Genomic DNA, 17,901 nt, shown 5'->3' with positions numbered 1-17,901 from the left:
GATTGTCCAGATGGCTGGTAGAGCTTATTCTCCTGACATATCATCTACAAGGCAAATCACCTCCAGAAGCCATTAAAGCCCACTCCACCAGGGCTGAAGCTTCCTCCGCTGCACACCTCTCTGGGGTCTCGTTCAGGGATATCTGTAAGGCCGCAACTTGGTCTTCGGAGTCTCCCTTTATTAAGCACTACGCCATAGATGTACGCTCTGCGGCAGAGGCCACCTTTGGGAGAAGTGTTTTGAAACAGGTGTTGTTGTGACTACTGTTCCCCCCTCCTACTGGAGCTTGCTAAACACCCATTCTTATGAACATCGACGGATCTCGAACCAGATAAACAGGTTGCTCACCTGTAACTGATGATCTGGTAGAGATCCGTCGATATTCATAAGACCCTCCCAACCTTCCCCTCTGCAGTAGTGCTACTTCTATGTGCGTATAGGTGTGTGGCTTCTATCCTCTTCAGGATATTCCCCCTTTTTAATGGATGAACTTACCTAATTTAAACAAAACAAAAAAGAACAGACTTTAGATGATCGTCCTCCACAGAGGTCGTCCAAGAACTGAGGGACTACGCGCCTCAGCCGCGCCTTATATAGCACGCAGCAGCGTGGGGGCGTGGCTTGGGCGCTTCGACGAGCTCAGGCATGGATACCGTGGGGTTCCTGCGCAGGCGCAGAACCCATTCTTATGAATATCGACGGATCTCTACCAGATCATCAGTTACAGGTGAGCAACCTGTTTTTCTGACCTACACACATAGGGTTTAACATGTGTAGGCTACATTTCAGAAGGCCATCCTTATATAAATAGTGCATTATATTTCCATTAACACCTACGTCAGGGGTTCCCAATCTGTGGTACTCTAGAGGTTAATGAACTATGACTCCCATCATTCCCAGCCACAATAAATTGTAGCTGGGGATGATGGGAGCTGGAGATCAACCATCTGGAGTACACAGGATGGAGAACCTTGAAGACATTGGAAGGAACCTTGCAGACATTAAAGGGAGAAATAGATGAAATGGCCAATAGGAAACAAAGGCAGGCATGTTCAAACCCCCAGGTATGAAGCCAGGGATCTCAAACCAGAGGCCCTTGGAGCAGGGCTCAGACACCTTAGTCCCTGCGACAGAGCAGCTCCCAGGTGTCAGATCAGCTCCCATTGGCCTGTTCTCTGCTGCAATCAGCACCTCATATAATTGCTGGAACCAGTATTGCAGCCCTTCAGGCAAGAACCTTGAGGAACCTATAAGGGCTTGGCTGTCTACATATAACGGTTGCTCCAGGCTTGGTTCCTCACCACAGTTGGTTCCTCAGTCAGGGCAACTTGCCCTGTCTCACTCACAGCACTTCTACTTGCCTCACTCTGTACACAACTCCAGCCTGGCCCTGAGTAACTCTTTACCTCTGGTTCTTTAGATCCTCAGCTACCCAGTTCAGCATTTGATCTTGGTTTTGACAACATGCTGTCCAACATCTGAAAATGTCATTCTATGTTTTTTTTAAAAACACTATATATTACTATTCTTGGCAAATGGGAAGTCTCCAAAAGGTAACAACATGCACATTTAACATATATAAATTTCCCTTTTTTTCATCTCCCATTGCCTCAGCTTTATCTAGCACTCTGCTTGAAATGAATGGAATAGACTATATTTTTAAAAGGCCACTAAATATCCCATTACAAACAGTCAACAAACAGTGCACTCATACACGTTTAGCCTATGTAATCTAAACTAAACCATGAGGGAGTTCTCCTTCAACATACACATCTATTTATAACAAAAAGAAAGTGGGAAAGGAATATGAAGGACATTAGAACAGTATGTTCCCTTTTTCTAACAGCTATGTTAGCAATGAATCTGCTAGCTTAATCCGTCAGAAATAAGTAACCTGGCTAATTAAGGAAAGCCATATTAAGGCAGACACACTGCAGCTCACTGCTGCAGTACACTAATCACAAACAGTTGTAGGAAGCATGTGGATTGTTTGCTGCATGAAAGAAAAATGGGAATGAGGCACAAGTCTTGAGAAAAATCTACAAAAGAAAAAAATGTTTACAAAAAATTTTTAAAATTGTTTAAACACAATCCGTGAGCAAAGATCAGGCTGCCAGAAAAAGAGTGGGGGGAGACAAAAAAAAAAAAACCCCACTGGTATTTTGAAACCCTGGTCAAAAATCTGTTTTCCTGGAGGGTCAATTTGAGAAGCAGCTGAGGTGCTGGTGATCCAGTGCCCCACCTCCCATAATTCTCCCAGCAAGTACTGTGGCCAGAGATGCCACTTGCTCCACACTTCTGTTGCCTCTAGACTGGCAACTGGAGGACTACAGTCAAATTGAGGGATGAGGCCATAGTTCAGTGGAAGAGTGCTTTGCATGCAGTAGGTCCCATGTTCAATATCTAGCATCTCTAGATAGAGCTGGGAAAGGCTCCTGCCCCAAACCTTGGAGAGCCGCTGCCAGTCAGTGCAGACAATACTGAGCCAGATGAACCAATGGTCTGACTCGGTATAAAGCAGCTTCTTATGTCCCTAAATTCCCTCAAGGAGAATCTGATCAAGAGGCCTACAATTGCTGAGCCCAATTTGCCCCCGCCCAACAAAAAAAGTAGCATTGCACTGGTATGAACAACTTCAATCCAACCAAGTAAGAATTTCCAAAGGCTATTTCTGCTGAAATATTTAAAACAGTCTGGAGTCAGGCTTAGAGGAAACAGGGAGATCTTGCACGAAGCCCAATTAAACCGCGATTATTGCACAAAAACAGAATAAGTTTTAAAACTGAGGGGAGGATAGCAGGGTCGGGGGGGGATATGCTGTTCTGTAAACCTCCCAAACACCACCACCTTTTTGGGCTATTTACCTCATCTTGATCCAACATCTGTTGCTTTAGTTTCTCAGCCAACTGACTCTGTTGATTAATTTCATCATCCTGCAATTGATTTTAAAAAACCATTTAGTGTTCTCTCTTTTTCTAGTGCTTTCCTAATTTGAGACTCATAAGAGGTGCAATATTTCTTATCTGATTTAGAATGTGGGCAGGAGGGGGAATAAAATGCAAATTGCAGATGGCAGGGGATATTAAATCACACTTCCCTTGAATTATAGCATGCAGAGTACAAAGTTTTGTTCTGACCATCAAGAATAAAATATATCCATCTTAACGGATGCAAACCTCCATAAACCAATCCTATTTGGTGTCTAATTTAATGAATACAAGATCAGCAGAACTAAGGTAGCCAATTCCAGGAGAGAGAAAATACCCTTCAAAGCACAAAATAACTAGCTTCATCCTGCTTTCATTAAATCACCTGCATAATACCAGTAATAAACAGTTCTTGAAAGCAGAAAATGCTTCTAGTTACAGTTCCATCCTATTGTCTTCCCTTACAAAAATATCTATTTTCAATATAAAAGGTTGCAAATTTATTTCAAAATTTTCATACTTTCGTCAAGTGAGAACTTGTATAATGAAACTATTGATGCTATTAAATTGCACTGCCTGTTTATTAGGAGGTATGCAAAATGAAGTATTTCTTTTTGTGGTTTCTCTCCCGCTTGGGTAGAAAATCATAGGCTGGTGGAAGCTTCAAGATACCCAAACAATTACCCTTAAATCAAGCAAGTGATGTGGATGTGGACTGTGTTAAACCAACATATATCACCCTCTCTGAGTATTAAAGCTTCAAAGGAGCCCCTGGTGGCGCAGTGGTAAAACTGCTGCCCTGTAACCAGAAGGTTACAAGTTCGATCCTGACCAGGGGCTCAAGGTTGACTCAGCCTTCCATCCTTCCGAGGTCGGTAAAATGAGTACCCTGAATGTTGGGGGGCAATATGCTAAATCATTGTAAACCGCTTAGAGAGCTTCCAGCTATAGAGCGGTATATAAAGGTAAGTGCTATTGCTATTGCTATATAGTCAGTCTCTGAGTATCCAGCTAGTTTAACATTTTATATCCAAAACAAACCACATGTTGTTAAAGGTGATTAGGAAATGTTGTAAGAAAAACACCCAACTACCTTAGTCCTTTTCAGAAGTTATCCTTCAGAAGTTCATGGAACACATGCTGTGAGAACAGAGGCTGAGTCCGCTGGTCTCACCTCCAACGTTAGCACATTCACTGTGGACAATGGGGGTAGATACACATTTGGATGAATGTGTGAAAGGGGTATCTACACACAGGCAGCTGAATGCACACAGGAACTCCATGAGATCTGGCACTCTGATCACACAGGGTTCCAGATTCAATGGCAAATCTGGATGGCCCTTTCAGACCTTTGCCCAAATATGAAGGCTGGGAACAGAACAAGCAGATACACAAACATTGGAGTGGGGCCCAGCTGCACAGCCCCTTTCTCCCTCCACATGTTCCATGAAAACATGAAGGATAACTTCTGAAAAGGACTCATGTCCTCTATTAAGAGCACGGATTCCAATGAAGAGTAATTAAAGTAATTCATTTCCAGACCTTATCATCCAACTGTCTGTAGAGACTAGAAACCTCTTCCTCATATTTCTGCTTCTCCTCAGTTGAAATGCTGGCAATAACAGGCACAATATTATCTATGATGGGTGTATTGTCACATGGCTCCAAGTTCTTTTGGCCCTTAGCACTGATCTGTTCATCTTCAGGAACAGCTTCTCCTGGAGATACAAGAGATCCAAACATAATCAGTGATCAGGAAAATTCCCAAAAAGCACAGAATCATGAACTAAACCTTCAACATGCTTTTGAGGACTTAGTCTAGAGTTCTCTTCTCAGGTCACCTTACTCAGTGATTTCACAGAATCCAACAAGATATTGTTCACTGCAAAAAAAATTATTGTTTTAATTTATACACAACCCATCCAAAAGAGGCTCAGGGTGGTTCACAACAAAGAGACACCATTTAAAACATTACTATAACACACTGGCTTTTTCATCAAACCAAGCCATCAGATGCTTGAACTATGAAGAAGCCATGGATCATGGGCATCCCTAAGGAAAGGAGTGGGGCCAATTCTGTCCCTAAAACCTAGGTTTCAGAGCACCTTCTCTGGTTATTAGAACACCATTGGTTATTAGAAGGCATACAAAGACTATTAAAATATTGTCATTCAAATCTCAAATATATCCAGGAGTTGGCTCTTCCACGAGGCAAAGTGAAGCAACTGTGTCAGAAGTGGAGTGCACCGTGGAGTGACGAGTGCTGACACCCCACGTGCTTGCTGCCACTACCCCTATCTCCAGAGGCCCTCTTCCCCCTGAACTTCGGGGCTGAAGAAGTCCAGGGCCTCCACACCCCTTGGGGGCCCCCAAATCCTCTTTAGTCTGTCCTGGGTGGTGTGGTCACTGCACCACACCCCCGGTCTGCACTGCGCCAGGCAGCCGATTGCGACTGTGATCTGCACAGAGTCCTTTCGAAACAGAGCGGGGAGTAGGGAAAGAACTATGGGGGATGAGAATATGTTAAGTTATGTGTTGAAATGTTTCTGCTCATGCATATTTGCATAAATATACTTGCTTTATATTCTTAAATTCTTGTGAGTTCAGTTGTTGTTTGTGCCCTCAAGAAGCTGTGAGGGTGAGTGAGTGAGAGTGTAAGAGAGAGAGAGAGACGTGACTTGCAGCATGAGGGAGGCCTCCTAAGGCCTTTAGGTCCAGGCTCCAAAGCTACCTAGGTACACCTCTGCCTAGGTGCTGCCTCAGTGTTCTGGGATTCTCCTTTCTTCCACCTTCTCCCCTAGGCTAGAGACCAGTGCTGATGATGCCACTCTTCCCCCTTGCTGGCCTCATCTTCCAGGATGTGCTAGGTCTCTGGCCCACTCCTGCTGCTTGCTACTGCTGACCGGATAGCTTTATCCACCTTCATTCACTGATATGTCTGTTTCTCCTCACTGCCATTGCTGCTCCAGCACCAGCATGCATGCACGCACACTCACTCACTCCACCTCCCTCCCTCCACCTCTCCAGCACCAAGCTTGTCCATTTTGTCTTCTTCATTTCAGAGGGAGTGGGGTGCTGAAGTAGCAACTCGCAGAGATGAGGAGAGTCAGGAGCATGAACAAAGCTGGATGCAGCAGTCTAGCCTGAAAGACTGTAGCAAAGCGTGGTGTAGGCTGCAAATCAGAATGCGTCCCAAAAGGTGAAGTCAGCTAGGGGAAAGAGCGACAGTGTCTTTCAGACACTGCCCAGGGAGCTGGGCTAGCATGCTCAGACTCCAACCAGGGAGCTGGGCTAGCATGACACACTGTACTCACCTCAAGCATTCTACACCAGAATTGGTGTGGAATATATCTAAGAACAGGCCTTTGAGCCGTGTAGTGAATCCTCCCTTTTAATCTCTGGTTCTTCCTCATCCCTGCCCCCCGCTAATAAAGAACTACTAATCCCTTATCCAGGTAAACACTAATCAGCAGTTATCTATATATTTATTTCTCAAAGAGGTACCCATGGCTAACCCCATGCCTGGCAGCTCGCACAAGTGTTTGTGAGAAGCTGCCTGGATAGCCACTGGGAAGAAAACAGAGATGGTGGCAGGCTGGAGGAGGCAGCCGGCCGCTGGTGGCAGCCACCGGGAGCAGGCAGTGATGGGCCGGCCAGCTGCCGGCGAGAAGAGATGACTCCCAGCGAGAGGTGCCGGGCCAGCCGGCGTACAGGAAGAGGTGGCAGCCTGGCAGGCCAAGGTGGCTGGAGGGAGGGCAGGTGGCTAGCTGGCTGGCCAGGAAAATAAGCGCCGGCAGCCGGGGTGGGTGGGTGGAGAAAACAGCTGCGGCAAACTAGAGGCGCAGAGCAGCCCAGCTAGTGTATAATTAAGTCTGCTTCATAATGCCAGAGCAACCCAAGATGCAAAAAAGCTTTATATTAAGAACAAGATATCTCCTTCTAGTAGATAAACACAGTTGTAACACTGCTGGGCACTGTAGGTTGTTTCCTCAGTGTGAATGAAAACAGTAAATTAATTGCAAACCTTTTCATACCATAATTTCACATGAGACATGAGCTATCAAGTTATCTTTAGAAGCTTAAAGACAGACATAAAATTAAGCAAAAATATCAAACACAAAATAAGCAAAAAGGGTGATGTTTATTCATGCATTTAAACAATTACTGTAAGGTTGTTTTATGGTCACTTTTAATTGTAAACTGATTTTCACTCCTATTGAGTGGGAAAGAATCCTAAAGATTCAACCCCTCCAGCACAGTACCCCTCCAGTGACTGTTTCAGGTGTCTATCTTATATTTCTTTTTAGATTGCATGTCCTTTGGGGATAGGGATCTATCTTATTTATTATTTTTCTATGTAAACCGCTTTGGAAACCTTTGTTGAAAAGCGGTATATAAATATTTGTTGTAGTAAAAATGTGAGTAGTACAACATAAGTAATACCTAGCAACAAGTCTGTATTTTCTTATAGTATATTGCCCTTCTGGTATAGAAAGAACGTTGGGAAAGCAGTGTTTAGAAAACAGGGAATGCACAAGATTAGAAAACTGAAAATTCCCAGTTCTCTACAATACCCTTCACCAAGTGAACTGTCGCCATGGAAATTCCACTGTACTAATAAAAGAACATTTTCTAGCACTACAGCGACCTGTCTCTCTAGAGGCAACCATGAAAAAGCACATTTCTAAATAGCTTGCCATAACACGTCAGACAGTACACACAACTCAGGAGGGATGAAAGGGGCAATTAGAAAAGCAGCTTACATTTTACACAAACTTATCTACAGTAGCAAGCAAGTATATTCAATTAAGATTTAACGTGTGATAAGTAGGGCTGAGACAACGCACTGCGCAATTTTCCATCCGAAGAGCAGTACTAAATCAGAGGTACACATAACTAGGCTTTGATGCTTAAATCCTAGTTATATGTACCTGAGATTTAGTAGTGCTATCTGTGTAACAGCCACCTAATGGCGCAGAGGGAAATGACTTAACTAGAGAGCCAGAGGTTGCCAGTTTGACTCTCCGCTGGTATGTTTCCCAGACTATTGGAAACATCTATATCAGGCAGCAGTGATATAGGAAGGTGTGAAAGGCATCATCTCATACTGCACAGGAGGAGGCAATGGTAAACCCCTCCTGTATTCTACCAGAGACAACCACAGGGCTCTGTGGTCGCCAGAAGTCGACACCAACTCGACGGCACACTTTACCTTTATCTGTATAACATTAACCTTTAGACTGTAATGTGCCTAAAAAGATATATAAATAAAATTGACATTCACTTTTAAATGACCCAGAATTATTTGGAAATTTAAAATTCTTGGCAACAATATGCAAATACAGGTAATATTAGTTCCCTGACAAAACCACCAAAATTACCCCATTTTCCTAATGAGATAACAGTAATGATTACCTTCATGTTACCCTTAGCACCACACCTCCACATAATAGAGTTCCATCTAAAAGCCTGCAGGTTGGAAAGATGACAGGCAGCAGTGTATAATGGCAGCGCCAACAAATAGTTTAATTCTAAACATGAAACTCATACAATTGAAATGCTTCAGTTGCCAGGAAAATGCTACTGTACACTTCTGGAGTGCATGTTTTCATTCTAAAGATGCAAGAGATATTTCTGACACAGCAGTGTGCCAGAGGAGCAAGATACAGTGTGCCAGAGGAGCAAGAGCCCCTGGTGGCGCAGTGGTAAAACTGCCGCCCTGTAACCAGAAGGTTACAAGTTCGATCCTGACCAGGGGCTCAAGGTTGACTCAGCCTTCCATCCTTCCGAGGTCGGTAAAATGAGTACCCAGAATGTTGGGGGCAATATGCTAAATCATTGTAAACCGCTTAGAGAGCTTTGGCTATAGAGCGGTATATAAATGTAAGTGCTATTGCTATTGCTATACAGGGCTAGCTGCACAGAGTTCTGGGTATTTAAAACCAGTGGCAAGTGGATTCATGCAATCCCACTAGGCATGCTTCTCCTGTCTCATGCTAGATGCAATGTTGGAATAGTGCATATATGAATAGGTTCAAATTATTATGTGTTTAGCCTATTATATACTATTTTCCAGCAACAGAAAATCTAAAAGCAGTTACAAGGCAAAAGGAATGAGAAGGTGATTCCAGGTCTCAAAATCTCAAACTACAAAGAAGTTTTGTTGGAGTCACCAACAGCAGCCGCTGGGATGGACACTATACTGGGCTTTAGCAGAACAGTTGCTCTCTCTTTACTAAATAGAAGAACTCCTTCATTACAAAACAACAGAAGCTTCTCATCTGGGGCAGAGGGGCATTGGCTCCCTCTTTGCCAGCCTCACATTCTCTCACCAAACATACAATCTCTCCCTCTCTGTCTCTCTTGCTTCAATGTTACTCTTGCATTTCCACTGCTTGCCAGTAGATGGCCCTGACTGTTGGTCTTCTAAATCCTTTGTAAAGGCATTTCCTTCCTCTTAGGCTGTTCAGTGAAATCTGTTGCCCCCAAATGATGTAATTACCATACTTAGTCTCTACCCAAATTGCATATTTGGTGCCCCAGCACCAATCAGGAACTGCCTTTCCCCCTGCCCCACTGCAAAGATGGGCAGAAGCTAGCCCTGCTCCCAACCAATCAGAAGTCAGAATAGCTTACAGGTACCTATTACATAAGAAAAGCCCCGCTGGATCAGGCCAAGGCCCATCCAGTCCAGCATCCTGTTTCGCACAGTGGCCAACCAGATGTCTGAGAAGCTCACAGGCAAGAGGTGAGGGTATATCCTCTCTCCTGCTGTTTCTCCCTTGCAACTGCTACTCAGAGGCATCTTGCCTCTGAGGCTGGCAGGCTATAATCATTAGACTAGTAGCCTTTGATAGACCTGTTCTCCATAACCTCGTCTAAGCCATCCAAGCCATCCAGCCCCTTTTAAAGCCATCCAAGCTAGTGGCCATCACCACACTCCGTGGCAGAGAATTCCATAGATTAATTGTGCTCTGTGTGAAAAAATACTTCCTTTGTTGGTCCTAAAATTCCCAGCCTTCATTTACACAGGACTCCTCTCCTCCACCACCCTGCCCCAAGTGGCAGCAGCCACCACTGCTACAAAAGTGTTGAACCCTGTTGCCTATTAAGATGAGGGTGCTGCCAGTTCACCTCGTGGCAACAAAATATGATAAACAACTAGAGGTGAGCCTTCTCTATAGTTGCCCCGGAGCTGTGGAATGCACTTCTTGTTGACATTAGAATTGCTCCATCCCATGAATTTAGTCAACTAATGAGACACCTGTTCAGCTAGGCTTTGGGCTGAATTTTTACTGTTATGTTTTAAATGAATTCTGTATATGTTTTTATGAAATTGTTGGCTGTTTTTGTTTGTTAACCACCTTGAGACTTTTGTGGTAGGCTGTGTGTGTGTGTGTGTGTGTGTGTGTGTGTGTGTGTGTATGAGAATATGATGCATGGATGAATGGATGGGAGTGTCTTTGTCCAATAAGCAAGGGTGCACTGCTAACTGAGCAAAGAGACACCTTTTAAAGTGGTGATTCTCTTATACTGAGCAGGGGGAGAATAACTGGCCCTACCCAACTACAGCACAGCATACCTCCAGTGGCTGTTGCTGGTATCTACCTTATTTACTTATTTTTTAGACTGAGCCCTTTGGGGACAGATGACCATCTTATCTATTTATTGTTCTATGTAAATCGCTTTAAGAACTTGGTTGAAGAGCAGTATATAAATATCCGTTGTCGTCGATGATCAGTTTACTATATACCTCCATTTAACAACAGGTAGAATGGATGGGCACTACACAGTTTGAGTGTAAACCGATCTTGTAGGCTATGACTTGTACAACACAAAAAGTCCTAGGTGAACAACAGTTTGACACTGTATCTAGATGGAATTAGAAAGTTGCATAGGAAGGAGGAGAGCACCATGTATTCTCACACCCCTCCCCAAGACATTTCTGACTACAACATGGCCCTCACATAAGCAGTCTATGCTTTGCTATGGCCATTATTATTCTATTATGAATATTTATCTCTTTTCAACAAAAAAAAGCTCATAAAGCAGTTTATATAGAAAAAGCAATGAGATGATTCCTGTTCCAAAGGGCTCACAATCTAAAAAGAAACACAAGGTAAAAACCTGCAAGAGGCACTAAATAAAATGCTGTGCTGAGATTGAATAGGGACAGTTGCTCCCCCTCTCCTAAATGGAAGAATCGACACTTTAAAAAAGGTGCCTCTATTTTTGCCTATAATGTTCTTAACCAATCATTTTTACTGAAGATATGTAAGCAGTTCCACCTCTTCTCCATTATGCAAGATTTTCTTCGTAACCTTCTTCTGTGAACTGCTTTCTGCTAGACAAACTGAATAACTGATCTATATTTCCAATATTTTCTCTGCAGAGCCTTCCAGATACTGGAGAAAAGAGCCCATCTTGCACAGTTGTTCACAGCAAATCTAGATAAATTCTGTTCTGGACAGCAGCATTGTGTGTAAGTGGAAGTGGTTTGCATGTAAACATTCTTAAAGTCAGAGAAAGACTGGTTAATTAGGCACAAGCAAGCTCGTTATTAAGAGAAAAATATTGCTTAAGCTTCTGCATATTTAAAGACAGCAGCAAAGTGGGGGAACAGCAATGCCTGGGAGCTGTTCCGCATGCTCACATGTTCCCTGTGTTCAGTTTCTAAAATGAGAGGGGTGTAAAGGAATCAGATCTACTTTGAAGTTGTATCCTTTGTCTGAAGTCCTTCCCCTGGAATCCAGATGTCTAGGAACTGGTTACTTTGCAGTGAGGACAAATGCACTCTGTCTATGCTCAACATCACATCTACCATTATTACGGCAGCATATATGCCAGAGCCGAACTCTACCAATGAAGACAGTGTTTAGGGGTGCTGAGCCGTGGTCAAACTAAATACTAGTTGGTTCCTAGCACCAGACCACCACATCAGCACCATGAACTCTCAGGGCTAACTTTCAAGCTTCATGCTTATTTAAGAAATAATCTTGAAATAACTGACTTACTCTCTGAAGGCACACTTCTTACCTGCAAGAGTTAATTTTAGCCAGGGTTCCCCAAGATAAGGTAAAGTGTGCCGTCAATTCAGTTTCGACTCCTGGCGCCCACAGAGCCCTGTGGTTGTCTTTGGCAGAATGAAGGAGGGGTTTACCATTGCCATCTCCCACACATATGAGATGATGCCTTTCAGCATCTTCCTATATTGCTGCTGCCCGATATAGGAGTTTCCTGTAGTCTGGGAAGCATACCAGCAGGGACTCGAACCGGCAACCTCTTGCTTGATAATCAAGTCATTTCCCCACCGCGCCACCCAAATCTATTTCTAGTGCCAGAGGAATAAAAAAAGAATATAAATGGTCTTAGAGCATGGCCAGAGTGCCTTTGCCTCACCACTGAGCAAAAATAACCAGTGGTAACACATCTGGTTTAGAGTAAGTTGCTTTGGGGGCAAAGGTTTTGAGGGCCAAACCCAAGCATCTCTCATTTTAAAAGTGAGGCACTTTCCTCTTCTATATAATTAATCTCTAGGCTCAACAGTCTCTTTCCCAACAGAGAAAAATGACCTGGCCAAAAAGATCAAGGACTGCAAGATAAGCAATTAATGCAAAACACAAAGAGAGGCATGCTAACAAAGCAAACAGAGCAGCGGTTTCAGTTGCTACAAATCCCCAAGTGGAATCCATCTATTAAAATCTGAACTCTGTGTTATGACACCAATATAAAATTATGACACAGTCTAATCACTCTGAAGACTTTGTCCATTCCTAACCATGCTGATTCCAATGGGACTTGTTTTCTAATTAACAAGAATTGAATCCTTCATGGTTAAGATACGACAGCAGGATATGGCATGCTTTGAGTTTTCCCCATTTAGCTGAGTAGTGATTAAGCCTTTCCCCCCGCTCAACTTCTAGGTTGGCAGAGCATTCTCCTTAAGAAGCTAACTTGACCATGATAGTTCAGCATGGGAGCAAACATTCCTAGCACATAGACGGGAGGAGAAGATGCAAGCAAGCTGCAGCATGCAGATGTGCATATATTTAAAAGTGCATCTTCACAAACCAAGTATTTCTGGGATCTACAGTACAGGTTTACTCTTTATTGTATGTCTTGCTGCTCTCGTCCAATGCCTCTGCACATCATGACCACCTATGAGTTTGCTGCTTCTACATGGTGAAGAACAACAGGTTGCTTACCTGTAACTTGGGTTCTTCTAGTGGTCATCTGTGCTCTTACATGAATGGGCAGAGACCACATCGGAGCTTCCAAGCTAGAGATCTAACTTTTGGCGGTTACCCCACCCCCTCGGTATATAGGTGGCTGCGTGGGCTTCCCTCTCCAGTCTTCTGAGTCCGCAAATCTGAAAGACTAGCAGAAAAGACATGAGAAGAGGGGAGGATGGGTGGGGATGTAAGAGCACAGATGACCACTAGAAGAACCCAAGTTACAGGTAAGCAACCTGTCGTTCTTCGACATGGTCTCTGTGCTTTACACGAATGGGCGCATTGCAAGCTGCACCTGTGCCATGCTCACCTGGAGGAGGGATCAGGTGAAGATGGATTGTAGTACTGCCCTGCCAAACGCCGTGTCTTTTTTGGCTTGGACATCTAGGGCGTAGTGTTGTACGAATACGTGTTTTGACGCCCACGTAGCTGCTTGGCAGATGACGTCCAATGGAACAGACTTGTCCAAGGCAGTGGAAGCCGCGGCTGCCCTCATTGAGTGCGCCTTGACGGAGAGTGGGAGAGACTTCCTGGAAAGTTGGTATGCTAGAGAGATGGTGCGAACCACCCATCTGGATATAGTTTGTGTAGACGCCTGTTTTGCCTCTATTGGGTCCAGAGTGAAGCACAAAGAGGGAGCTAGAAGTGCGGAGAGCGGAGGTGTGGTCGATGTAGAAGGCGAGTGCCCTGTGAACGTCGAGGGTGTGGAGACATTGCTCAGCTGCAGTCGACGGTTCAGAGAAGAACGCAGGTAAGGAGATTGGTTGGGAGCGATGAAACGAAGTGACTACCTTCGGAAGGAAGGCAATGTCTGGCCTAAGGACGACCTTTTCTTTGTGGAAAACCAGGTAAGGTGTGTCAACTCTAAGTGCCCTCAGTTTACTGACCCGCCTGGCCGAAGTGATGGCCGTGAGGAAGGCTACTTTACAGGAAAGTAGGTCCAGGGAAATTGTAGCCATGGGTTCGAAGGGAGGGTGCATGAGAGAGGAGAGGACCAAGGTCAGGTCCCATGATCGGAGGGTCCAGATAGAGGTGAGTGAGTCCTCTGAGGAAATGTTTGACCATAGGGTGTTGGAACCACGATGGCGTAGATGGCGGAGAGTTAGCCACTATGGCTGTGAGATGAATGCGCAAGGAAGGCATCTTAAGACCGGCCTCCTTGAGGGAGAGTAGGAGCAAACATGTTCCACAGAGAGGGAATGCAAGGGGACGTCTCTGTCCTTTAGGAAGTTCTGAAAACGTGTCAATTTGTGGGAGTAGGAGGCGACGGTAGCAGGTTTACGTGAGGCATTGACTATCCTCTGTAGGTCTACTGGCAGGTTGGGAGTATGTGCCAAGCTGTGAGGTGGAGATGCTGTAGGTCTGGATGTAGGAGGCGACCGCCCTGCAGAAAGAGGAGGTGAGGGGTGTGTGGTAGGCGGTAGTACTTGATGGTTGGAGAGGAGGCAGGTGAACCAGGGCCTCCTGGGCCACCACGGGGCAATGAGTATGCAATACAGTCGGTCCTGGGAGATTTTCTGAAGGACTTGAGGAAGCAGAGGAATTGGAGGGAAAGCGTAGGCTAAACATCCCGCCCAGTTCAAGGTAAACGTGTCCCCGAGGGAGTTGGGTCCAATCTCGGACCTGGAGCAATACAGGTGGCATTGCGCATTCGTCTCTAATACGAAGAGGTCTATTTCTGGGAGGAACCAGCGGCAGAAGAGGGAGCGGAGCGTGGGGGGGATGTAGTTGCCATTCGTGTGATGTTGACTGAATCCTGCTCAACCTTCTGCCGTGATGTTGGTCTGTCCCTGAATATGGACCACCAGGGGGGTGATGCCGTGGCGAATGCACCAGAACCAGATTTCCATGGCTAGGAATAGGAGGGAGCTGGAAGAGGTGCCGCCTTGCCTGTTCAGGTAGGCTTTGGCGGTAGTATTGTTCGTTTGGACCAGAACGTGAGAGTCCCGTATCAGAGGGAAGAAAGCTCTTAGAACCTTGAGAATGGCCAGTAGTTCGAGGTAGTTGATATGGTGAGTAGCTTCGGTCGGGGACCAGATGCTGTGGATGCTGTGATTGTTGGCGTGGGGGCCCCAGCCGTCCATGGACACATCTGTAGTAAGTAGGAGAGCATGACGCATGGTTTGGAAGGGGGAGCCGACACTGAGGTTGGCAGGGTCTGTCCACCACAGCAGGGAACGCAGGGCTCAAGGCGGGAGTATGAGGGTGCGGGAGAGGGAGTCCTCGTGTGGAGAGATCACAGAGAGGAACCAATGTTGCAGAGTTCTGGCACGCAGATGAGCATGAGGGAGGATGTAGGTGGTGGAGGCCATGTGGCCCAATAGGCACTGGATCGTTCGAGCTGGCTAATACGGGTGGTAGAGAAGATGGGATGACAAGTCCAGGATAGCATGGATCCTGCGCTGAAGTAAGAAGATCTTCAACTGGATGGAGTCTTGGAGATGATCTCCAAGAATTCTATGGTTCTGGAAGGGTTGAGTTTCGACTTTTCGTAATTTACCTGGAGCCGCAGGTAGGAAAGGAGGTTGATGCCTGTGTGGAAATCCCTCAGTAGGGACTGTGGGTTGTCGGCTACCACAAGCCAGTCATTGAAGTGCGGAAAAATTTGAATGTTCTGTTGTTGCAGGGCCGCCACCACTGGAGCCATACATTTGGTGAACACCCACAGCACGGATGCCAACCCGAAGGGCAGGGAGCGGAACTGGTAAGTGGTGTCCCCTATCTGGAAGTGGAGGAAACGGTGGTGTTGAAGTCTGATGGTGACATGATAGTAGGTCTATTGAGAGGAACCATTGATTCTGGTGCAGAAGGGAGATGTCGGTGGGGATAGTGACCATTCGAAACCTCCGGTAGGTGACGTAAGAGTTCAACTCCCGGAGATCTAAGATAGGGCAAAGGGAGCCATCTGGTTTGGGTACTGTGAAGTATCGGGAGTACCTGGGCATTGTGGGTTGTGAACCAGTTCTATTGCCGATTTCGTTAAGTAGAGAGTCGACTTCTGCAAGGAGAGCAGGGGTGGCCAGCATGGGGAGTGGAGGGTTGTACGGAGGAGTGGATGCAAACTCTATAGCATAGCCAACTCTCACAATGGTAAGGGCCCAGGAGTTAGAAGTGATGTTCTCCCAGGTGGAGATGAAGGGGGAGAGCCTGGTGCCCCAGCGGGGAGGGGTTTGTGAGTCATTGTCTCTTAGTTTGGGGCTGTGGGCCCTTAGAGCGTTGCTGCTGCTTGGAGCCAGTGAAGTTGGAGCGCTTTCTGTATGGCTGGTACCTGGTGGAGCGAAAGGACTTGTCCTGTGCTTGGTAGTAATGGTGCTTAGAGGAGTATGGCTGTTGCTGCCATTTCTGAGGCTTGTAAGGCCGAGATGAAGATTGTTGAAAACCCATGGAACAGGACGTGTTGTGCAGTTTCTGTACTTTCTGAAGTGTATCATCCGTCTTATCTCCAAACAGGGGTGAACCATCAAAAGGAAGGTCCCTCCACCCCGGACCTGGCATCGGGCATAAGGCCAGAGGACCTGAGCCAGGTGTGCCACCAAAGAGCGACGGAGGTTGCCATCACCTTAGCAGCGCCCTCTGTTAAATGACGAATAGCGTAGAGCTCCTGTTTCGAGACTTGCGTGGCTTAACGCAGGAAGACTTTAGCAGGGCCCAGCTGTTCATCGGGTAAATGGTCCAAGAAGGGAACGATGTCATCCCATAAAAAAGACTGTTATCTGGCATAGTAGGCCGGATAATTTGTAATTCTGGTCAATAAAGAGGAAATGGAATACAAACGCCTGCCAAACAGGTCAAGTTTCTTTCCTTCCTTGTCAGGCAGTGAGGATGAGGTATATCCACGGAACTTAGAGAATGAAGACTCTACAAGAATGGAGTCAGTGGAAGGGTGTTGCCTCAGAAAGGAGTCGTCCTGATCCACAGTAGCGTGTGCCTTATAAAAGGAATCGAGTTTTTTGGACGTTTGGGGCAGGGAGGAGGAGGTTTTTGACTAAGAGGCCTTGGCGATTTTGAAGATGGACGGGTTCAAGTGGAGTGATATTGAAAGACGGGCATCTTCTTCAATTAATTGAAACAGGGGGTCCGGTTCGGATTTATCTCCTTGGGAAAGTTGCACACCCAGGGAGGTCACCATACAGGAGACGAAGTCAGTATATATCCTGAAATCTTCCAATGGGGAGCTGGGTCTAGGATCCAAAATGAGTGTTGGGGACAAAGAGCCCAACGATATCCTGTCTGAAATAGAGGATTCTGGTCCATCGTCCGAAGACAAATCCAAGGACTCGCTCAAGATCAGGGGAGGATTCGAAGCCGAGTAGGAGGTAGCCTAGAATCCGGAGTGATCATGGCCGTGGCTGCCTGCATGGGAAAGCTTCTTGGTGGTACCCGTGGCAGAAGCAGAGACGTGGTTCGGGGTGGAGGAGGAGGAGGGAGGATTGTTGCCTCCAAACGTGGGTTAGGTATCGAAGCTGGTACCGAGGTCGACGGCTGGGGCGAAGTAGAGCTCCGAAGGGGCGGTTCTGTGGCAGCCGAGGTCCAAGTGTGCTGGTGAACCTCTTGGTGGGCATAAAAGTAGTCAGCCTTCTCCTCAACCTGGTGGGCGTAGCGGTTGTCGAGGGCAGCTTCAAGTTCTTGACTGGACCATCTACAGGGCTGTTCTGGAGGAAGTTCCTCATGCCCAGAATCCCGCTCGGATTCGTAGACGGGATTGTGAGGGCTAGATGCATAGACCACCTCTGCATCCAGAA

At 46.0% G+C, this 17,901-nt stretch overlaps 1 protein-coding gene across 1 annotated transcript in view; it reads right to left on the bottom strand.

Moving 5' to 3' along the window:
• KIF5C (kinesin family member 5C) overlaps window positions 1-17,901 on the bottom strand; it is a 173,754-nt gene that overhangs the window by 43,846 nt on the left and 112,007 nt on the right. Inside the window, exons 12-13 of the mRNA XM_053257583.1 lie at window positions 4,470-4,645; window positions 2,865-2,933 (exon numbers count right to left, since the gene is read on the bottom strand). Coding sequence (XP_053113558.1) covers window positions 2,865-2,933; window positions 4,470-4,645 — 245 coding nt within the window. The remainder of the gene's footprint in view (window positions 1-2,864; window positions 2,934-4,469; window positions 4,646-17,901) is intronic.

The sequence above is a fragment of the Hemicordylus capensis genome, chromosome 1 (assembly GCF_027244095.1).
Source record: "Hemicordylus capensis ecotype Gifberg chromosome 1, rHemCap1.1.pri, whole genome shotgun sequence".
NCBI lineage: Eukaryota > Metazoa > Chordata > Lepidosauria > Squamata > Cordylidae > Hemicordylus > Hemicordylus capensis.
This window is presented reverse-complemented; position numbering and strand designations above follow the sequence as displayed.